Source organism: Oryctolagus cuniculus, chromosome 4 (genome assembly GCF_964237555.1).
Source record: "Oryctolagus cuniculus chromosome 4, mOryCun1.1, whole genome shotgun sequence".
Classification (NCBI taxonomy): Eukaryota; Metazoa; Chordata; class Mammalia; order Lagomorpha; family Leporidae; genus Oryctolagus; species Oryctolagus cuniculus.
Genome location: NC_091435.1, coordinates 11279700 through 11303207, shown reverse-complemented (window position 1 = coordinate 11303207; position 23508 = coordinate 11279700). Strand labels below are relative to the sequence as shown.

General features: G+C 43.8%; 1 protein-coding gene across 12 annotated transcripts in view; it reads left to right on the top strand.

Moving 5' to 3' along the window:
* ITSN1 (intersectin 1) overlaps positions 1-23508 on the top strand; it is a 222353-nt gene that overhangs the window by 59945 nt on the left and 138900 nt on the right. For all 12 annotated transcript variants that reach the window (XR_007914559.2, XR_011387720.1, XR_011387719.1 and 9 more), the window contains exons 2-5: positions 100-159; positions 1970-2062; positions 3578-3641; positions 11908-12068. Coding sequence is in view for 9 of the 12 variants with exons in the window: in XM_051833603.2 (XP_051689563.1) it covers positions 132-159; positions 1970-2062; positions 3578-3641; positions 11908-12068 (346 nt within the window). In the remaining 3 variants the exon portion in view is untranslated. The remainder of the gene's footprint in view (positions 1-99; positions 160-1969; positions 2063-3577; positions 3642-11907; positions 12069-23508) is intronic.

The window sequence follows — 23508 nt, the reverse complement described above, 5'->3', positions numbered from 1 at the left end:
TCAAAAAAAAAAAAAAAAAAAAAAATCAAAAAAAAAAAAAAAAACAAAAAAACAAGAAGTGAAATTTTCATAAACTCAAATGTTGCATTTCTGTTACAGGCGTCGATTAGCAAGGTAAAAGCAACGGAACCATGGCTCAGTTTCCAACACCTTTTGGTGGTAAGTTTTCAAAAATTTCCTCTCTTTAATGTATTTTAAAACATGATATGATGGTAAATTTTCAATGAAAAATGTAAAGAATAATATAATCCTTCTGTAGTTCATCATATAATTTCAATTATTATTGACTTATGGCCAATATTGTTCCCTTTGGATTCTTCAGAAGCAACTCCCAGGCATAATATCATTTCCAACAATATTTTATCTTGTATGTCTAAAAGATATGTACAGTTCTATAATACTATGATCAAACCTATAACAGTTTATACACCACATGTTGCACCTGTAGAATTCGTGATATATTTCCTTCATGTTAAGATTCTCCTGATAGTCTCAGACATTTCTTATGGTTTGTTTTTCCAATTGGCGTATAAAGAAGCTGCATATATTACAGTTAATTCCTGTGTCTCCAGGTCTCATTTAGTGAACTCTTCTCTCCATGCCTGTGTTTTCTTTACAGCATATTTTTGGGGTCATTTCACTTTTGTTTTGTTTATCTGTTTGATTGGTCATTCTGCATAAATTGTGGGTTGTAGGGATTTTTTTTAACCATCGTAGAAAATGGTTAAATGGAGTTCTTTTGTACCTGCCAAGTTTTTTTTTTTTTTTTTTAAACAACTGAGCGTGTGCCCTATTTACAGATCACTCTTGGCAGCTGCAATGTAGCTGTTAGTAAGACAGCGAGGAGGCATCCGGCCCTGTCCTGTGACACTGTCTGGCAGGGTTCCTGTGAGCTTCGCAGTCACTAGTTACTCTTTTTTATTTTCTTGTGCTTTTTTTGGTCCCTCTTCTTAGTTACTACACACTTCTTGGTTTTTTGCTTCTCCTCTTGTTTATAGTTCCAGAGTTCCTTCTGAAGCTGCAGGACTCTGGCCTGAGGACAGAGATCATCTCTGGCTTGGACACCACTTGGTCTCTGCAGTCTGGCATGGTGCTGGTCACATACAGTGGCTGAGTGGACCCCCACTTGACCTGCCACTGTCGTAGCAGGCCCGGTAGAGAGGGTGCGGTGCCAGGTTTAGACATTCTGCTTTTGTGCGGGGCACTTTCATATTTTGTGTAAACATACCTGTTGTATGTTCTCACTTTTTTGAAAGGTGCCTGAACTGTTGGAAGCTTTCTACCTGTGTAATCTGTAATTACTTTAGTGAATTTGTTTGAGAAGACCAAGAACTAAAATTAGGAAGTTGTCAGTAGTCAAGGGATGCCCAATTAGTCTAAGAGCCAAAACTGAAGAGCCAAAATCCCATTCTCCTTAATTGAATGTTAATTTTTAAATGGAATATTCATTTAAAAAACAGTTTTAGTGAAGTATAATTTACACTCTGTAAAATTTACTAGTTTTAACTGTATAAATGATTTTTAGTAAATGAAGAGTAGTGCATCCATCACCACATATTTGAGTATTGGATTTTGAACATCTTTACCACTCTTAGGGGATTTTTCACGGAATAACACATGATTCTAGTTGCAAGGCTAACTTCTTTGTAAGTTTTCTGCCTTTGACATTTAACGCACCTGATAGTGGTTTTAAGTTAACTTGGTCTGTTGCATAGGTTTATGTGAATATGTTAGTTATTAACATACTGTATCTCCACACAATCCTAACTATTGGATTATAGGACAAGTTTGTAAAAGAGGAATTTGTGCTAATTTGTTTCTTTTTTTGTCCTCCTTTACCCTCTAACATTGTATGCACACCTTCCAAGGACAAACTAATGTTAATTTGTCAAACCGTTCATCACATGGAATTGGTAAATTACTATGGAGATGGTGAGAGGGTCACTGAGTGTCTGTCTGTGGATTGCAGGCAGCCTGGACGTGTGGGCCATCACTGTGGAGGAGAGGGCGAAGCATGACCAGCAGTTCCATAGCCTAAAGCCAAGATCCGGATTCATTACTGGTAATCAGTCACATATTTACCCTTTTCCTTATTGCCTTATTAGTGCATGTATCACTTGTTAGTGCATGTATCACTTTACAAAGCCGAAGTGAGCACATAGGACCACGGGGGACATTTACTTATCTTGCTTTAACAAAGCTCTTTTTAAAAAAAGATTTTGTTTGTTTGAAAGGCATAGGTTACAGAAAAAGAAGAGAGAGGGAAAGAGAAAATCTTCCATCTGCTGGTTCACTCCCCAAATGGCCTCAATAGCCAGGATTGGGCCAGACTGAAGTCAGGAGCCAGAAGCTTCATCTGGGTCTCTCATGTGGGTGCAGAGGCCTACCTGGAATGCCGGCGTCGCAGCCAGTGGCTTAACCCATTACCCCACAACGCCGGCCCCAAAGCTTGTTTCCGCAGTTGCTTTTCCTTTAGCCCCTTCACATCTTCCCTAGGGCGTATCACTGATGGGAATTGGTTTGGATCAAAGGCCACATTCTTTTAGGTAATGGAGGATTAGACTGTGGCCCTTGAGCTAAAACACTTGCTTAATTCTGATTTTTTTTTTTTTTTTTTTTTTTTTGACAGGCAGAGTGGACAGTGAGAGAGAGAGACAGAGAGAAAGGTCTTCCTTTGCTGTTGGTTCACCCTCCAATGGCCGCCGCGGCTGGCGCACCGCGCTGATCCGGTGGCAGGAGCCAGGAGCCAGGTGCTTCTCCTGGTCTCCCATGGGGTGCAGGGCCCAAGCACCTGGGCCATCCTCCACTGCACTCCCTGGCCACAGCAGAGAGCTGGCCTGGAAGAGGGGCAACCGGGACAGAATCCGGCGCCCCAACCGGGACTAGAACCCGGTGTGCCGGCGCCGCTAGGCGGAGGATTAGCCTAGTGAGCCGCGGCGCCGGCCTAATTCTGATCTTGAACTGGTTTAGAAAACTGCTATCAGATTTTGAGCTTTTTTTTGTTGTTTGTTTAAAGCATATTATTGCAGTCTCTCTGATGTTCCTTTTGTACATTTTCTTTTATTTGATTACTCTTCTGGAATTCACCTTAAAAAATGGTATCTAGATTTCCTGGATCAATGTTTTAAATGTGTTTGTACAGTAGATCTCTTTAACTGGTTCCTTGTTCATCACTGATGTGATTCTTTGAGTCATTGTTGCTTACTCCCCATAAATATATCTATCAGTAGATAGCAGTAGTGGAAATAGTATGAAGTAGAAGTGCTGGTCGTCAGTCTCCCAGGGATTCCTGCAGGGATGCTTTGCTTCCGCTGTTAACATCTTAGTTCATTGCAGATTTGTTCAAGTAAACGCTCTATCCCAGCACATGGTAGACCTCTCTTAGGAAGTGCTAATTTCTAAAGTTAAAGTTGATGGATTCATTTCACTGTTGCTTGTAGGCTTAGAATTTGACTTTGTCATGTATTGCATTCAGTATTTATAGGATTACCAGCCTTTTACTTTCCTAATGAAAATGCTTTAAGAGGATTTCTGTCAGCTGTTGTTATTCCTGAAACTTTTTCCATTTAAATTACAGGTGATCAAGCAAGAAACTTTTTTTTTCAATCTGGGTTACCTCAACCTGTTTTAGCACAGATATGGTAAGTTGGAATTTTACATAAGCAGAATGTGAAATAGATATTGTGCAGTTCTATTTACTTGGTAGTATGATTTTTTTTATGTTATATGGAAGGAAAACATGTATCTCTGGTCAGAAATACTCTTTCTTACCAGAGAAATATTGAAAAGTATCTTTTTGATATAGAAATTTTTTTAATGACATTTGAATGTCTGAAAAATTAATTTTCTAGTTGAAGCCTCTAAATGTTGATCTTTTCTCATCAGTTTGTTTTGGCTTCCTCCACATCATCCATACTCTTGTGAATGTTCTACATTTCTTACTCTTTAAGGGAGTGGCTCTTCATCTTTCATTGATTGAAGGAGAAATCATAAAACATGTAGTTGAGAGTTAGCGAAGTCGGAAATCAGCAGAATTGGGAGCAGGCCTCTAGCCTCGTGGTTCAGCAGCTGGGTTTATCACCTGGCTTTGGTTCCTGATTCCAGCGTCCTGTCAGTACATACCCTGGGAGTCTGCAGGCTCAAGTACTTGGGTTCCAGCTTCCCACATGGGAGACCTGGCTCGCATTTCTGACTCGGGTTCCACTCCTGACCCAGCCCTGGCCATTGCAAGCATTTCAGGGGTGAACCAGTGGGAAAGAGCTTGCTATCTATATGCCCCTCTTCTCAAAAAACAAAACAATGCCAGGATTTGTTGTAATATAATATGTAGCAAACACCTAATATTATGAATTCCTTAACTACCACAAATAGGTGTTCAGTCTTTTGCAGCCACAAGCAAGAAAGAGATTTGGTAAAAGTCAATGGGAAATACAGGCCCATGACCTTGAGGGGCAGGCTGAATTTTGTTGTCCTGTAAGAAACTGTATTTTCCCACAAAATGCCGTTCTTAGCACTTAGTACTTCATTTTTCCTGGAATTACTCGCACCATGGAACAGCTTGCTGTGAGGCAGCGACCTTGCATCTGTACTCCTACACTTGAATTTCAATCCAGTCATGCCACTTTCTGTCTCTGTAATTTGGAAGAGATATTTACCCTCTGACCTCAGTTTTCAAATCTAGAAAATGGAAATGCCTATATTTTTATAACAGAGTATTGAGGGAATGAGCAGAAAAACTGTACTCATGTAAAAAAAACTGAGTATGACATGTGGCTCTTAAGAGGTCTTCAAAAGAAAACCCAGAAAAGGAAGTTGTTATCAATATCAGTGGCTGTGTATTCCACATTAGTACAATTTCCAGCTAATTTGCTGTCCCCTTACATGACTTTAATTTCTGATTTTATGCAAATTAATGAAGACTGACATAGCTGCTGTTGTAGTTGAGCATAGTCTACACAGTATAATCCAAGCTTTCCTGCAAATTAAGTGTTGTCATAATGAAAGTCATTGACTATGTTCTGAAATAGCAAACCTTTCATGGGATAAATGTGCTGTGTTTCTGTTTGGATGTAACTGAATGGTGCCAGAATCCTCACTTTTCTTGGATATCTGCTTTATTTTCTTTTTCCTCATTGTCAACATATTGGCTGCCAGACTGTCTCTCTCAACTAGTGAGCTCTTTACTAGGAAACCTTTCTAGTTTTAACTTCCATTCCCCAGCAGAAACATCAGATAGCCAAGTATTTTTGGAATTATTTTAAAAAGGAAGCAGATGGCTCAGAGAGACAGAGCCGGTGAGCCAGAAGTCAGGCACAGGTGAGCGGAGGAGCACTGTGCTGTCAGTGCTTGTGCAGATGCAAGACACTTGGGCCGCACCTGTTGTAGCTGTAAGGCTCTTTGCTTTGCATCCTGGTGTAAGACAGATTTTACACCATCACCAAGACCGCTCACTGGGGACCCTTTTCCCAGGCATCATTATTATCTTCCTCTGCTGAATTATGTGCTTTGACGTTGAATTCTCAGTTCTTGAGGGTTCATTCAAGAAGCAGTTTTTATGATGAATACTCTGCAAGGAAGCCTCATTCCACATTTATTAATTTAAGATTTTTAAAATTTATTTGAAAGTTACAGAGAGAGAGAGAGTTCCATCCTCTGCACTCCCCAAATGGCCACAAGGCTGGGCTGGGCCAGGCCGAAGCCAAGAGCTTCTTCTAGACCTCCCATGTGGGTGGCAGGGGCCCGAGCACTTGGCCTTCTGCTGCTGCTTTCTGAGGCACTTTAGAAGGGAGCTGGATCAGGGCCGGCGCTGTGGTATAGTGGGTAAAGCTGCTGCCTGCAGTGCTGGCATCCCATAAGGGATCCAGTTCAAGTCCTGGCTGCTCCACTTCTGATCCAGCTCTCTGCTATGGCCTAGGGAAGCAGTAGAAGATGGCCAAAGTCCTTGGGCCCCTGTACCCACATGGGCCATCTGGGGAGTGAACCAGTGGACAGAAGACCTCTCTTTCTGCCTCTGCCTCTCTGTAACTCTGCCTTTCAAATAAATAAGTAAATGTTTTAAAAAACAGGAAGAAGAAGAAGAAATGGAAGGGAGTTGAATTGTAGCAGAGCAACTGGGACTGGAACTAGCTCTCAGGTGGGATGCTGGTGCTGCTGCAGGCCATGGCTTAACCTGTGCCGCAACACCGGCCCCTCACTCCGCATTTATTCATACAACGTAGTCACTGAAAAATATTACTATGGGCTGGTGATTGTAGTGGATGCTGGCGACACTAGTGATCCGGACAGACAAAGCGTGTGCTCCCATAGCTATAGCCCAGGGAAGGAGACAGGCCCTCAGCAACAGGGGGAAGATCGTCAAGTGGCCATCAGGATCAATGGGAACGTCAAGTAGTAGCCATGTATTTACTTTATTTGTTTGTTTGTTTGCTTGAAAGGCAGAAATACAGAGAGAGAAGGAGGGAGAGAGCTCTTCCATCTGCTGGTTCTCTTGCCAAATGCCATAACCACCTGGGCTGGGCTGATCTGAAGCCAGGGGCCCATGGTTTCTTCTGGGCCATCCTCCGCGGCCTTCCCAGGCCACAGCAGGGAGCTGGATCAGAAGTGTAGCAGCCAGGACTTGAGCCAGTGCCCATGTGGGATGCCGGCACTGCAGGCTGAGGGATGCTTAACCTTGTACACCATAGCTCTAGCCCCTGAATTTACTTTTTTTAAAAAAAGATTTATATATTTATTTATTTATTTGACAGACAGAATTACAGAGAGAGAAAGAGACAGAGAGAGAGAGAGAGAGGTCTTCCATCCACTGGTTCACTCCCCAGTTGGCCGCAACGGCCGGAGCTGTGCCATTCTGAAGCCAGGAGCTTCCTCTGGGTCTCTCATGTGGGTTCAGGGGCCCAAACGTTTGGGCCATCTTTCACTGCTTTCCCAGGCCATAGAAGAGAGCTGGATCCAATGTGGAGCAGCAGGAACTTGAACCGGCATCCATATGGGATGCTGGCACTGCAGGTGGTAGCTTTACCCACTATGCCACAGCACCAGCCCCTGGATTTATTTTTTAAGATTAAGATAATTTTAGTTTTCTGAAGTGTTTTTAGCTGACTGGCTGAAAGCCATTTTTGCTCATTTTCCTTTAATGAAAATTTTACTATCATTAAAGATGATTATTTGGCAATCTTAGCGCAATCAAAAATTTTCTTTATATGTTTATTTTTTGACTGACATTTTTGCAAAATATATTTGTGATGGCATATTTCACTTCTATTCACAGTAGTTTTCAAGAAATGCCTGTATCTTTTCCCTAAGAAAAGATCTTTGAAATTTAATGAACCACCAGTTTCTGTTGTGAGGGAATAATTAAGTGTGTATCGGAGCAAGATCTCTTCCAACTTCCTAGCTCTGTACGCATTCACTTAATAACTACCAGTAGTACTTGACCTCGGATCCAAAATTGTTAGTGGTAACAGTCGCAAAATGAAACCCTCTTACACTAATTTTGCCTTGTTTTTTCTGATGGGGCCCAGAGCAGGCTCTCTCTTCTCATCGAGAGAGGAATGAGATTGACTTTGAAGTTTTATTAGGCAGTCCCTATGTTGTTCTGAAGAGAATTTGGGATTGAGAATTGAGAACTGTTTTTTGGTCTCTCTCTCTCTCTCGTACTTTCTATCTTCCTGACTTTGGTTCAGATATATGAGTGGCATGGCCTGAAGTGTATTCTATGTTAGAAACCGCCGTGAAGTTTTGTTCCCCATAGAAAGTATTCCATTAACTAGTTCATAAACCTTTGAACTATAACCTATTCATACTTTAGGGACTCTTTGTCCTTTACATCTGATTTCCAGAGGAGAATACAAGGAACCCCGGATTCTCAGAGGATGGAGTTAAGTCAGTGTGTGTAATGCCAAATTCTGACAGTGGCCAAACATGATATGTCTTCCTAGAAATGGTCTTACTAACAAGGAACTGGAAGGAACCTGGCAAACATACTTTTTGGCAACTGAAGTGCTTAAAATTTTTTCAGCTTTGCCCTGGTTTGGAGAGGGTGGGGCAAGACAAAAGCCAGAAATGTACTGGAGAGAAAATGAACTTGGATGAAGGCTTTGGAATCCCAGGCATTTGGGCCCTCAGTAATGGAGAAATGAGGGGACTCCAGGGAGCCCCACCTAGAAATGGGCCCATGAGAGGGAGGAAGGGAGCAGAGACAGCGAGGCCAGCGCTGGAATTGTGTGGGGATCTAGGTTGGGGGCCAGGCTGGAGGCAGGGCAAGCAGCCCTATGGCTGCACACTCCGAGCACACGTCTGAGCTCCTGTCAGGAAGTTCTCTGGGTCCCAATAGGCTCAATTTAACAATCTCAATTACCCCCTCCTTTTTTAAAAAAATATTTATTTTATTTATTTGAAAGATAGAGTTACACAGAGAGGCAGAGACAGAGAGAGAAGTCTTCCATCTGCTGGTTCACTCCCCAGATGGCCACAACTACCAGAGCTGCGCCGATCTGAAGCCAGGAGCCAGGAGCTTCTTGCAGGTCTCCCACGTGGGTGCAGGGGCTCAAGGAGTTGGGCCATCTTCTCCCAGATGGAGTTTCAGGCTCCTGGATTCAGTCTGTCCCTGATCTGGCTGTTGCAGCCATTTAGGAAGTGGACCAGTGGGCAAAGAATGAATCAGTCTCTCTCTGCCGTTCTAATAAAGCAAAACAAACAAAAGATTCCATTTCAAAAATAGCAGCTGGAATAGTTTTCTAAAAGTAAATCCATCTAAAACTCTCAATTGAAAATAAAATCCAAAGTAATTACCAAGGCTGCAAGTCCTGATAGGATCTGGGTTTTGCTTTTTATACTCTTATTTGTATCACTCTTGATTTCTGCATTCCTGCTGTGCTGATGTTAATATGCTCAGATCGGGCCAGTTTTCTCGTTGCCTCAGGGTCCTGCCCTTGATATTAATGTAACTATTGTGTGGTTCCTTACCTGTGAGGCTTCACGTGTGGCTTGCTCAGAGGGTTCCTCTACCTACCCACTCCACTCTTTGTTTTCTTTCTTATTACCCTCATGGCACCCATCACCTCATTTCTATTCTGATTTCTTCTCTCATTGAGTGTCTGCACCAAAATGTAAACCCTGTGAGAGTGGGAAGCTTTTCACAATTGTAACTCCAGTTCCTAGGTAGTGCCTGCACCATCATGGGTGTCCCTCCTCCCTCCCCTGAATGATTGATTCATGAATGGATAAATGAATGGCTACGCTATATTAGTCTGCACTATTGCCTGGCTTACTTCCAAGCTAGTGGGCACCACCCAGGACATGAGCAGCTATGAGAAGGCCTCGTGGGTGAGGCTAGCTCCTCCAATAGGCAGGCTTCAGCTGGGCCAAGAGGAGCCTGGCCTCCACCTTATTCCTACAACCTGCACAAAGTAGTTTCACTACACTCATAGTCACTACTCACAACTCTATTAAGGAGACTGAAAGCTTACTTTGTAGTTCTTTGGTTTATACACTGAAGACATGAAGTTCTATGTTAAGAAAGTTACTTGGATTAGTCCCCCCCACCCCTTTGTGGATATGCTCCTTATTTAAAATGCTGTTGGGTTTAAGATTTATTTATCTATTTGAAAGTAGAGGGAGGTAGAGATGTTCTATCCCTGCTTGTTCACTCTCCAAATGGCTGTAATGTCTAGGGCTGGGCCAGGCCAATCCCGGAACCCTGGAAGTTCATTCTGGTCTCCCACATGGGTGCAGGGGCCCGAGCACTCGGGCCATTCTGCTTTCTCTGCACATTAACAGGGAGATGGATACGAACTGGAGCAGCTGGGATTTGAACTGGCCTTCATATGTGAAGCAGATTAACTCGCGCCACAACTCTGTATGTTTTTATATTACTTATTCTTCCTGCTTACATAACAGGTAACGTCCCATAGATACTGCTTTGTTCTTGCTTGTCTCACTTAACAGCACATCCTGGAAATCCATGGAGATCTCTCTCATTTCCTTTTTATAGTTACGTAGTGCTCATCGTGGAGGATGGACCACGGGGTATTCAGCCTGCCTCCTGTGTTCATGCATTTAGATTCCTTCTATTATGTTGCAATTATGAAGAGTGCAGCGACCGATGAGCTTATGCATATGTATTTTTATGTTATTGGAGCCATGTCTTCAGTTTTCACCCAGGGTAAACTCCTAGGTGTGCAATTGCCGGGTCCAAGGATAAAGGCGTACACAGTTGCCCACCGTTATGAGTGCATCATCTTTCACACCACCAGTGTGTGTAAGAGTGGTAACTCTGTGGCCTATTTGTTCAAATCAAACAAAAAGCTTTGGCATTTCGTCCAGCACACCTTAGCTCCCCTCTTATCTCAACCCTGCCTGTTATATATAGCTTACAGTATCAGGCTAAATATTATCTGTAAGATCATTTTGTTTTAAGAGTCTTATGGAGGAATTGTTTGAGTTAGACTATTTTTAGCACATACTTTTACTTTGGAATTTTTGTGGATTTAGTGTCAGTATTTTAAGATTTAGTTAGTTTTTTGGGGACTCTATTAAATAAAGAGAACTGGAGAAATAACTATTAATGGATGGCAGAACTGAAATTGTTTTTGCAGAGAAGTCTTTAGAAGTAGAAGCCAACTCTATCCCAGTGTGTTGGGCATGTATAAGTAGAGGGCTAAACTTTGTAGGATTAACTATTGTATTCCCCCAGATTCCTTTGAGTTTTCTGTCTCCAAGGAGTCCAACTGTTAGATTTTTTAACTGAGAACAGTTTTTGAGAACTACAAAGTTCTTAAGTAAATGTTGGGATTATGGTGGGGGATTTTAAGTTAAGCCCTAGAATCAGAGGGTTACATGTTTATTCTTGCTCTTTTTTACAAACACTAAATTGTTCTGATTAAATCCTTACCAGAAAGTCTCTTCTCCCCATTGCCACTCATTGTTCTTTTTACTGGATAATTCTACTTCTTACACCACCTTTTGGGACACTGACGTGGAAATAAGGTGGGGGCGTCTGTCTGATTGATCAATTCCTTATTTACTATTCAAGTTGATGTTGACTAATGGGAACTTTCGTCTCCATGAAAACTATTGAAATAATTGAACGTCTTTTAAAAAATACTTAATGGCATTTGGTGTAGCCATTAAGGCGACTGAGTGACACCTACATATCACAGCACCTAGGTTTGAGTTCTGATTCTAACGTCCTGCTAATGCAAACCCTGAGAAGCAGTGGTGATAACTCAAGTAATTGGGTCTTTGCCACACACTTAAGACCCCTGGATTGAGTTCCTGGCGCCCAGGCCCCACAGTTGTGGGCATTTGTGGAGTGAAGTAGTACATGGGAGCTTTTTCTGTCTCTGAAAGTTGGGGGGATAGGAGCTTTAGAGGTTAGTAGCATGGACAGTATAACATGCCATGTCACATCCCCTCATTGACTCTTACGGAGCTCTGTAGAGGAGTTAACACAATCTAACCATGTATCTCTAGAAATAACACTGTGTTTCTGAACCCTTTTTTTGGTAATAGCTTTATTGCAACATAATTCAAGTAGTAAAATACATCTTTCTGAAGTGCATAATTCATTGGTTTGCAGTATATTTAAAGTGGTGCAGCCATCACCACTATCTAATTTTAGAACATTTTCATCACTCCAAAAAGAAACTCTCTGTTGATGCCTAAAGTACAAATCCTCACACTTGGACTGAAAACTGCCTGATGTATCATATAAGTAAGTAGTAGCAGACTATAAAAATATAGGAGGATTTTATATTTATTTAAAACTTTGCCAGGATTTCAAGTTTTGTTTTATTCTCCCCAAGGGAAAAGGAGCTAATTACTTGTTCTTGTGTCAGTGGGAGTGGTGGTTTGGGAGAAGTTCTTTTACGGTCATAGCTGTTCTGAGTCCATGCTGCTGGTTTGCAGGGCACTAGCTGACATGAATAACGATGGAAGGATGGATCAAGTGGAGTTTTCCATAGCTATGAAACTTATCAAACTGAAGCTGCAAGGCTATCAGCTCCCCTCTGCACTTCCCCCTGTCATGAAACAGCAGCCAGTTGCGATTTCTAGTGCACCAGCATTTGGTAAGTGTGACAATGCATTGGCTCCCGTATTTCATACTGTATTTCCAAAATAAATGTTTCCCTTTTCCCCCTTCTTAGTTTATAGCATTACAACATAGTAATTCTGCGGGAAAAATGGTGGCCGTATGCAGGAAGGTAGTGCTGGAGGGAAGGGGGCCGTTCGCAGTTGCACCCTGGGATGAACGTCATAGACATGAAGGCACAAGCGCAGTTTGTCAGGGGAAAGGGGCAAACGTGTAGTGCGCTGCTGCCGCTGCTTCTGTTTTTCTTGCTTTTCACATTAAACCTTCGTATTGTTACATTTTGTTTTGGTTTTCTGTTTTCATAATGACAGGTGCATAAGCAAAATTCTGTTGGATTAGGGTATCTAGAAGTATCTTTTAGTTGACAATATGAAGGTATTTGAGCATATTAAGTTCTTCCTTAGAACAAAATGGAATAGAAAAAATAAACATTTTGTCTCAAAAATAATTGTATTGTTATCTAGATCCTTTCCCTAAAGATTAATTGGTGATCACTGTAGTTACTGTTTGAGATCATCAGTTGATCTGATTTCTTCTCTGTTCTCACCTTAAACTTTAACTTTGGGTTGGCTTGACGATTATAGTAATCAGATTGAACATCTGGTTCATGGGAGGTTTTTCAACAGTTGAAACAAAAGACAAAACTTAGAGATAGAGACCCTTTCCTGTCTTCGTCCTGGTGTATCTGATGGCAGGTGATACAATGAAGTGTATTTGGGAGGAGAAAAAGAATAGTAATTCCTGTTGTGTGTGATAACGTTAATGCTAAGCTAAGATACTCTTGTTTTACTTAACTAGATTTTCCATTAAAAGCAGACTATGTATTGCCTTTCTTGAGGTTAGCCACAAAGCTGGTTTTATAAGGACAAAGGTTGAATTTTGGAGAGTTTTTAGGCAGTGGTCCAGAAGAAGAAGGAAAACCCAGGTAGGAGCACAGGCAAGGAAGATGCCTTGTCTTATCCCTAGTGTGGTCGCAGTACTTACTCACCTGGTTAACCAGGTTCCTGGGGGTGGAAGTCCCTCCAAATCCCTGAAGGCGCCTCTAGCCAGTTTCTGGTCAAGCCCCATGTGTTACACTTCAAAGTGGAGGAGAGGTCAGAGGACCAGAAGCATCTCACTTCCTCCTTTCTCTCAAGCCCTGAGGTCAGTGATTCTCCCTGTAGCATTCAGTTTGTTTTCTCCTACTCCGTTCTGCTGTAAGAAGTTCAGATGTGGAGCTATTGCTGATTCATTTTCGGGAAGGAATGGCCCAACTGCGGGGAGGGTTTAACAGTCACCTAGGTAACTGGCCACTGCTACTGAGGAACCTGCTCGGATTTCTGAGCGGACATCGGGCCAGGCAGCCCAGAACTGTCCACCCAGGCTTCTGCCTACCTTTTCTCGCCTTGTTCTCCTTGTACAGGTATTTTTAGCAAATGATTTTTTAAGAGGATAGACCATGAGGGAATATCAGAACATGGGAGAAGGGAAAAGTTCACAGTTCTGGTCAAGGTACCCCAAGTTTTTGCACAGATAGTATTTATAGTTTCACCTCTCCGCTCAACCTGGGGTCTTCCAGTTCCCTGAGAACAGATCATTTCTATTAAAAATTGTCTGACCACGCCTGCACTGTCCCTTAGATTTTTCTGTGCCTTCACATACATTTTGAGTCCAACAATAACCCTAACCTTATGCAGAAATTGATAGCTCTGTTATATATGAGACAACTTGAACAATTTGCATTAGACTATATTTCTAAAATGGAGGTAGAGCTTGTCCCAACCTACCGTTTTCCTAAAGGCTGTCAATTTTCACAGTACCTTCTCCCTCCCCGCCTTAAGCACCCCCAACACAGCCAGGTGACACAGGTTTATGCAGATGTCGGCTCTGTAGAATCAAGGCTGACTGATGTGTAAGCGATCGTTCTCTTCGATTCCCCTGTGTTATAGGAAAGAAAAATGGGGTACACGGATACTCTGGCTGCAGTGCACCCAGCTGTATTCTGGGAAATCCTCTGAGCGTGCCTGATACCTTGTTCCCTCAGCATGTCTTCCCACAGGAGAATTCTTTAACTCTGGACCTAATTAATTCAGAGGAGTTTGTCTTTCCATTGCTTGGCTTGTGTTTTGTCAGAGTGCTTGAGCTCATTGGATTAAGTACTTTTTACACCCCTACCGTGTGTCCTGCTAGGACAAGGAGGAAAGCCAGCCCCCAGGGCTCCTGCAGCTATGGAGGTTATTTTCACCTTGGGAAAAGTGAGCACATAAGTAAATAATTTCAGATAATTATTAAATTGCATTCAGTTCATTGACCCAAGGTGATAGGACAGGGAGACCGGTGGGCCTTTGTGGCCAGGGAAGAATTCTGTAGGGACCTGACTTTTGAGCTGACTTAGGTGATGAGAGCCCCATGAATCCCTAGCAGAGACATTTTCTGGACAAAAGGACCTGGAGACCCAGAGATCCAGAGCTGAGGCAAAAACCAGGTTGGTATCTGTAGGTATCTGAGAAACAAACAGGAAAACATAATCGGCCAAAAGGTCAGGGGTAAGGCAGAAGCCAAAAGATTGGGAGTTCTTAGAGGGTTTTTTCCTAAGTACAATCGAGGGCTAGAGAGCTTTGAAAAAGCAGAGGCGTGATATGGCTGATAGATCCCTGTCATCTGAAGACTGGAGAGGAGGAAGACAGGGGTGGAGTCCTGGGTTCGAGTTGGGAGGCTTTTGCTGTGGGCAGGAGGAAATGGTGATGCAGATCTGGGTGGTGACCGTCATGGTAGTGGACAGATTAGAACCTTCATTTTTGGAGGAAGACTTCTCAGTGAGTTTGAAATAAGAAGTAAAGAAAGAGAATTGAGGGGCCAGCGCCGCGGCTCACTAGGCTAATCCTCCACCTAGTGGCGCCGGCACACCGGGTTCTAGTCCCGGTCGGGGCGCCGGATTCTGTCCCGGTTGCCCCTCTTCCAGGCCAGCTCTCTGCTGTGGCCAGGGAGTGCAGTGGAGGATGGCCCAGGTGCTTGGGCCCTGCACCCCATGGGAGACCAGGAAAAGCTCCTGGCTCCTGCCATCGGATCAGCGCGGTGCGCTGCCCGCGGCGGCCACTGGAGGGTGAACCAACGGCAAAGGAAGACCTTTCTCTCTGTCTCTCTCTCTCTCTCACTGTCCACTCTGCCTGTCAAAAAAAAAAAAAAAAAGAAAAGAAAAAAAGAAAGGGAATTGAGGGTTTTTTTGGCCTCGATGACTAGAGGGATGGTGCAGCCTTCTGCTGAGATGGGAATAACAGGAAGAGAAGTGGTTCGGGGCAGGGAAGGGATGGAAGTTTTTGCTGTTAGGGTGGCCAGGATGTTGAGCAAGGGTGAGATCTAGAGGTGGGATCCGTCAGCTCTGAGTATGGTTGGCAAACTCTGGACTGAATTAGAGATCTTAGGTGGAAAGTGAGGCAGAAGATAGAGAACCAAGCCTCCTGTGATTTGACCTTGAAGCTCTGGTTAAAAACAAAGGAGCCAGAAACTGAGACTACAGGATTGAAATGGGAGAAGGCTGGTGTCTCAGTGACCAGAAAAAGGTGTTTCAAGGAGACAGTGCTCCATTGTCTGAGTTGCTTCTCAGAGAATGAGGAAGAATGGGGCGGGCGGAGAGGTGTTGGATGGGTTGGACATGAGGAGCTTGTGCTAGACCCCGGCCAGCAGTTCCCAAAGCCTGATGGGAGGCCTGGGGTAGGAGAGAGGGTTTATAACCTGAAGCGACAGCTGGAGCAGCACGTCAGCCTGGTGCCTCTGAATTTCTATAGAGGAGTAAATTCATGACATGGGAGAGACAGGAGAATTTTAGGACCAAGCCTGGAAAAGGTGAAGGCATCTGAAACACAGCCTTGGGTAGATGGGTTTATTTAGAGAATGAATCATTTCTTCAGAAAAGGCAGTCAGTTGAGAAAGGATGGTAGTCTCTGCAGTGCCTTTTTTTTTTTTTTTTCCCACAGGCAGAGTGGACAGAGAGATAGGGAGAAAGGTCTTCCTTTGCCATTGGTTCACCCTCCAATGGCCACCGCGGCCGTCGCACCATGCTGATCCGATGGCAGGAGCCAGGAGCTTTTCCTGGTCTCCCATGGGGTGCAGGGCCCAAGCACTTGGGCCATCCTCCACTGCACTCCCTGGCCACAACAGAGAGCTGGCCTGGAAGGGGGGCAACCGGGACAGAATCCGGTGCCCAGATTGGGACTAGAACCCGGTGTGCCAGCGCCACAAGGCGGAGGATTATCCTATTAGCCTATTGAGTTGCGGCGCTGGCCTGCAGTACCTATTTAAAAACCGAGTGGATCACTTAAAATGGAAAAGAGGCTGGCGCCGCAGCTCAGTAGGCTAATCCTCCGCCTACCGCGCTGGCACCCCGGGTTCTAATCCTGGTCGGTGTGCTGGATTCTGTCCTGGTTGCCCCTCTTCCAGTCCAGCTCTCTGCTGTGGCCCGGGAGGGCAGTGGAGGATGGCCCAAGTGCTTGGGCCCTGCACCCCATGGGAGACCAGGAGAAGCACCTGGCTTCTGGTTTCGGATTGGCGCAGTGCGCCAGCCGCAGCGGCCATTGCGGGGTAAACCAACGGAAAAAAGGAAGACCTTTCTCTCTGTCTCTCTCTCTCACTGTGCCTGTCAAAAAAAAAAAAAAAAAGGAAAAGAAATTATGATGTAAGGGAAGATTTTAACAAACCTAGAAGCTTACTTTTACCTGTTTGGTAATTAAGCAGCTCTGTGTGTGTGTGTGTGTGTGTGTGTGTTCCTTAAGTTGTTGATTGGATTTGGATAGTCTTTTGGGGTGCTAATTCATTGAGGTATTTTAAAGCCTTCATTCTCAGTGTCTTTTAGAAGTAAATTTCCTTTCAAGATTATGGGTCTGTAGTACAGATAAGGTAAGAATTTTAAAGGTTAACTGACTTGCTCAATACAGTAGCCTGTTGTCAAGCCTTTTGAAAATCTGAATGATGGCTTATGATAAATGTTTAATGGTTTTTAGTTGTTTCAGTAGATTGTCATTTTTACTTAAGTGGACACCATGATTTGGAGTATAATTTAGTGTAGTCATTGGATAATATTTTATACAATTTTGGATTTTAAAACTGACAGGGTCAAACTCATACATATTGATATGTGTTGATATAGAGGATGAATCTGAATTAAACAAGATGCAGGTAATGTGCTTGATAGCTTCTATACATATAATTGTAAGGCAGTCATTTATTATTCTTAAAATTAATTAATTTGAGGGACACCTTTTATCCACTGGCTAATTCTCTGAATGCCTGCACCAGGAGGCAGGAGGTCAGTGCAGGCCTCCCACATGGGTGGCAGGAACCCACACACTTTGGCCACCTGCTGGAGGCAGGAGCAAGAGGTTGGTACCAAACCCAGGTACTCCAGCGTGGGATGCGGGCATTCTGACCTGTGTCTTAACTGCTAGGTCAAGTGCCTGCCCCGACCTGGTTGTTTAGATGACTGTAATTAATGCATTTCTACCTAGTGAAACCCAGATTAGAATTTTTCTTCTTTATTAGATTTTCAGGATCTTTAAACATTGTTTCTGTTTTCAAAATGAAGTCCTTTTTTTATTTCATTATATGGTAGATATCAGTCATAAATTTATCATGCAAAAAGATTTGAAGAAGTAAAAACTACTATTATTCCTACTATTCACGGACAGCCATTCTGTGTAACAATACTGTTTCAGGGGCTGGTGCCGTGGCTTACTTGGTTAATCCTCCGCCTGCTGTGCTGACATCCCATATGGGCGCCGGGTTCTAGTCCCGGTTGCTCCTCTTCCTGTCCAGCTCTCTGCTGTGGTGCTGTGGCCCGGGAAGGCAGTAGAGGATGGCCCAGGTGCTTGGGCCCCTGCACCCGCATGGGAGACCAGGAGGAAGCACCTGGCTCCTGGCTTCAGATCGGCGCAGCGCGCCAGCTGTAGCAGCCATTTGGGGAATGAACCAACGGAAGGAAGACCTTTCTCTCTCTCTCTCTCTCTCTCTCTCTCTCTCTCTCTCACTATCTCTCACTATCACTATCACTATCACCATCTAACTCTGCCTTTCAAATAAAAAAAAAAAAGGTTTCAAAAACTATATATAAAAGTAATATATGTCCTCAGTAAAAAGAAGTGCAAACAGAACAGAAGTGTGTAAATCTCTTAACAGTGCAGGTAGAAGAAGGAAGAAACTGGTGTCTGATGTACTTGAGAACAGGAGAACCCAAAAGTAACTGGCAGGCATTCACTGGGATGTTCAAGCAGTTAGCTGACAGCAGCAACTAAAACAGGGCGAGGTTCTGCTCTCTGCAGCGCCCTGTGAGCAAAAGGGGCCCAGCCAGACAGGACCTGAAAGTGCACAAGAGGCGCAGCCCATGAACTCTGTAACTGCACCAACACGGAGAACGACTGGGAGTGGAATCGAAGTTGAGCGGCACAGGAACACAGAGACAAAGGCGAGAGAAAGTCCAGACACAGGGGGGGTGGAGGGCGAAGACCGGAAATCCCAGGAAGTCAGGCTCACATAAAAATAATCAAGAGAAAGTATCCAGCAAGGTCAAATCCCACACACAGTTATTATTAGAAAAAAGAACACACAAATAACACCCTTATGGACAATTAAAGCATGCCGCTCACTCACTGTTTCAAAATAAGCCGAAAGATATTATGAAAATGGTGCAAAGCTTGAAAGATCAGCATAAATCAAACATTTTAAATGTCAGAAATAAGGAACTCAGGAAGGAATATAAACTTTTAAAAAATCATTTTAGAAATGAAAGACTCAACCAGAAGCAATCGAAGAGGTGGTGTCTGGGAGCAGCATCGTGGCGTACCCGGTAAAGCTGCGCCTGCAGTTCTGCATCCCGTATGGGCGCCAGTTGCTTGTCCCAGCTGCTCCACTTCTCATCCAGTTCCCTGCTAATGGCCTGGGAAAAGCAGTGGTGCTTGGACTTCTGCCATCCACCTGGGGAACCTGGATGAAGCTTCTGGCTCTGTTGCAGCCATCTGGGAAATGAATCAGCAGATGGAAGATCCATCTATCTAACTTTCTCTCTCTCCCCCTCTCTCCCCCTCTCTCCCCCTCTCTCCCCCTCTCCCCCTCTCTCACTCTCCCCCCCCTCTATCCCCCCCCCTCTGCCTCTCCTTCTCTGTAACTGGCTTTCAATAAATAAATGTGTTTTTTTTAAAAAAGAGATACTGTCTGAAGAGAAATGAAAGACAAAATGGAAATTTTAAAAATTAAACACCAGTAGAAAAATAAATACACAAAGGTCTTGATAAACTGACAAATGTCAAACGCAAAGAAGATTGAATATATCGTTAGTAGGAGTCCTTGAAGATGAAAGCCAAATCAAGGGAATAGAAGAAATGATAAAAATGAATTCAAGACGTTTGTCAGCATGAAAGACCTGAAGCTATGATTGAAAGAGAATATATAGTGGGGCCAGCGCTGTGGGGCAGCGGGTTAAAGCCCTGGCCTGAAGCGCCTGCGTCCCGTATGGGTGCCAGTTCTAGTCCCAGCAGCTGCTCTAACGATCCAGCTCTCTGCTATGGCTTGGGAAAGCAGTAGAAGATGGCCCAAGTCCTTGGGCCCCTATGCCCACATGGGAGACCCGGAAGAAACTCCTGCCTCCTGGCTTCGGATCTGCGTGGCTCCGGCCAATGCAGCCATCTGGGGAGTAAACCAGCAGAGGGAAGACCTCTCTGTCTGTCTCTACCTCTCTCTGTAACTCTCTCATTTAAATAAATAAAATAAATCTTTAAAAAGAGAGAGAGAGTATATAGTGTGCCAGAGAATATTGCCCTGGAAAGACCAACACTAAGCCTTAGTCCAGTAAAAAAGAACTTACTGGAGCATGTAGGAAAAAGAAAGCACATGACTTAAAAGGCAAAGAAAATTACTTAGCCTCAGATTTTTTTTTTTTGTCTCCTGGTGGTGCTTTATGCAAAAACAAAATGAAGTAACATACTTAGGATTCTCACAGAAAGCATGAGCCAAGGATTTTGTGTCTAGAAAAATTGATTTGCAAGTGGAAAGAGTGTCGACAAACTTAACAATTTATAAGGACTTGGGGAGCATTGACATGAGTGCTTCTGGCGGAGGAGAGAATAAGCTCCTCATTTATCGTCTGTTCATCCATTTCCTGGTTCTGTCCACTGGAAAGGCCTGGAAACTGAGCAGCTTCAGTAGCAGTGAGCTTCCATGGTGCCCATATTCTGGACTTGAAATACAATTTCTCACCAAAACCAGTGTTTCTTGGAAAATTAGCAGATTCTAGGTCTTGAATATGAAATGTATGTGATGTACTTGGAGTGGTTCACCTTGTAATATTAGTCAGCGAGGTTGTCACAGGCCAAACGAGTAGGCTCATATTGGCCAAAGATAAATTAAACTTTAATTATGATTAATAAGTGCTATGATTAGAATTCTGTAAATATATTTAAGCCTCTGAATAATGACATACTTAAAAAGAAAAATTCATTTTAGTAGAATCATAGGTAATTCAATTCATTATCTTGCAAACAGGAAAAGGGGATGAATCAAGCATTTATCATGCTTTTCCTGTATTATGAACTGTATAACTGAATAACCAACTAATGTATTCTTATTAGAAGTACCTCTTCTTTTAAAAACAAAAAAAGATTTATTTACTTATTTGAAGGGCAGAGGCAGAGAGAGAGAGAGGGGTATTCCATCTGCTGGTTCATTCCCCAAATGGCCGCAATAGCTGGAGTCTTGCTGATTCAAAGCCAGGAGTCAGGAGCTTCTTCTGGGTCTCCAATGTGGGTGCAGGGGCCCAAGGACTTGGGCCATCTTCTAGTGCTTTCCCAGGCCATAGCAGAGAGCTGGATCAGAAGTGGGGCAGTCAGGACTTGAACTGGCACGCATATGGGATGCCAGCTTTGTAGGAAGCGGCTTTATCTGCTCCACCACAGTATCTCTTTATCCTTATTAGAAGTACCTTTTGAGGCCAGCGCTGTGGTGTAGTGAGTAAAGCTACCTCCTGCTGTGCCAGAAACCCATATGGGCACTGGTTCAAATCCCAGCTGCTCCACTTCTGATCCAGCTCTCAGCTATGGCCTGGGAGAATAGTAGAAGATGGCCCAAGTTCTTGGGCCCCATGCACCCATGCGGGAGACCTGGCTTCTGGCTTCAGATCAGCTCAGCTCTGGCCATTGTGGCCAATTTGGGAGTGAACCAGCAGATGGAAGACCTCTCTGTCTCTCCTTCTCTCTCTGTGTAACTCTGACTTTCAAATAAAGAAAGAAGTACCTCTTTGTACATTTCCCAGTGCATAAATGCTTAAAACAAGATAGGATTGTGACATCACTATTTTACAACTCCTTATGAATCAATAAAAATAGGTATTGATCATTAGTGATTGCCAAGATCATGAAAAGACAGCTACATATTATGTACTTCCTGTAGTCTTGACAAATAGGTCTAACTTGGGTCTAATCTAGTCATTGGATCTGACTCCCTTTTGCAGAAAATGCAGAGAATCAAGGAAAACTTTGAACTGTACTGTGAGAAAGTGATCAGTACGATCCGGACTGCAAAACCCTAAAGGTTTCACATGTCCTGCATCTTTCAACAGATGAACTACAAGGAAGAGGGTCACAGGGCCTCAGAGTCAATGAAATCTAAAAGGCACTTGAGCGTTGGGATTTTTTTTTTTTTTTTTTTTTTTTTTTTTTTTTTTGACAGGCAGAGTGGACAGTGAGAGAGAGTGACAGAGAGAAAGGTCTTCCTTTGCCGTTGGTTCACCCTCCAATGGCCGCCGCGGTCGGCGCGCTGCGGCCGGCGCACCGCGCTGATCCGATGGCAGGAGCCAGGAGCCAGGTGCTTTTCCTGGTCTCCCATGGGGTGCAGGGCCCAAGCACCTGGGCCATCCTCCACTGCACTCCCTGGCCACAGCAGAGGGCTGGCCTGGAAGAGGGGCAACCGGGACAGAATCCGGCGCCCCGACCGGGACTAGAACCCAGTGTGCCGGCGCCGCTAGGCGGAGGATTAGCCTGGTGAGCCGCGGCGCCGGCCTGGGATTTTTTTTTTTTTTATCATGACTGAATTAAATCAGCAAATCTTCCTTCAAGGGTAATTAGACTGGACAAAATTGACAAAACAACCATTTCAGTGCTCTGAAAATCAACCACGTGCATCTAACTACCTGAGAGCCATTTATGCTTGAAGAGCCTCTAGGGTTCCGGCGTGAGCAGTGGGAACGAAAGTCTGGCATTCTCTCCTAGGCTGGTTCCTTCTCCCTGCCCCTCAGCATGGTGAACATGGAGGATCTGCCACAGTTGGAGCAGGTTGTGGGGAACCACAGCCTTGATATTGGTAGTTAATTGCTTTGGAGGTGAGCACCTGTTCACAGCAGCTTTTGTTAAAGGAAGTGATGATTTTCACAGCCAGTGGCAGATAAATCCAATGGCTCCTTTAGCTTGACACGGTCATGACTGGGGCGAGTATATTCATGACTGAGGCCGTGTACTCGGGCTGCAGAGACCTGCTGCAAACACTTTACCAACCCTAAAGCTATGTGCACGTGTAGAAGATATGTGAAAATGTCCTGTGAAGTCTGAAAGCTGTGGCAGACCTTTAACTGGGCTGGACTTTGTTTTTTGTGCTGACAGATTGATGACAGACGAGGAAAGCCTTCCCGACAGGAGGTGTTTGAACACAACTTCTATGCAACCGTTGTCTGCAGATAAAAGACCCGTAGGAAGCTAGGTTTAAGCATAAAAATGTGAATTTTTACAAACTACCTGAACAGAGACATCAGGTGCCACAGACCATTGGAAAGGTGGATTGTTTTCAGATTTAGCTCAGGCAGGCTTCCAAAGACAGAAACAAGATCCTTTCAGGGAGTGGGGGTAGCAGCAGGATAAGAACCAGAGTAGCTATAGTGTATTATCTAAAATGTCTGTTTCTAACTATAGAGGAGATACCTAAAGGAAAACAGGAAAAATAATACTGCACACTCAAGAAAAAAAGCAGTCCATGGAAGCTCTTTAATCTAGCTTTTGGATTTATTTGGCAGACAAAAGCTTTATATATATTGATTTGGAAAACATGACAACAATCATTCAACAAAGAGATTCTCCAGAAAACCCAGAAATTACAAAAAAGAACAAAATAGAAGTTCTAGAGTCAAAAAGTAGTATAACGGAATTGAAAAATGTAGAGCAAAAGAGACTCAGTGAACTTGGAGGTGAACCAGTGGAAATTGTTCAGTCCAGAGAGCACCGAACAGGGCCAGTGTTGGTGTAGCCAATAAAGCCGCTACCTACAATGCCGGCATCCTTGATGGGTGTTAGTTTGTGTCCTGGCTGCTCTGCTTCCAATCATGTTCCCTGTTAATGTGCCTGGAAAGCAGTGGGAGATGATTCAAATCCTTGGGCCCCTGCTACCCACATAGGAGACCCAGATAAAGCTCC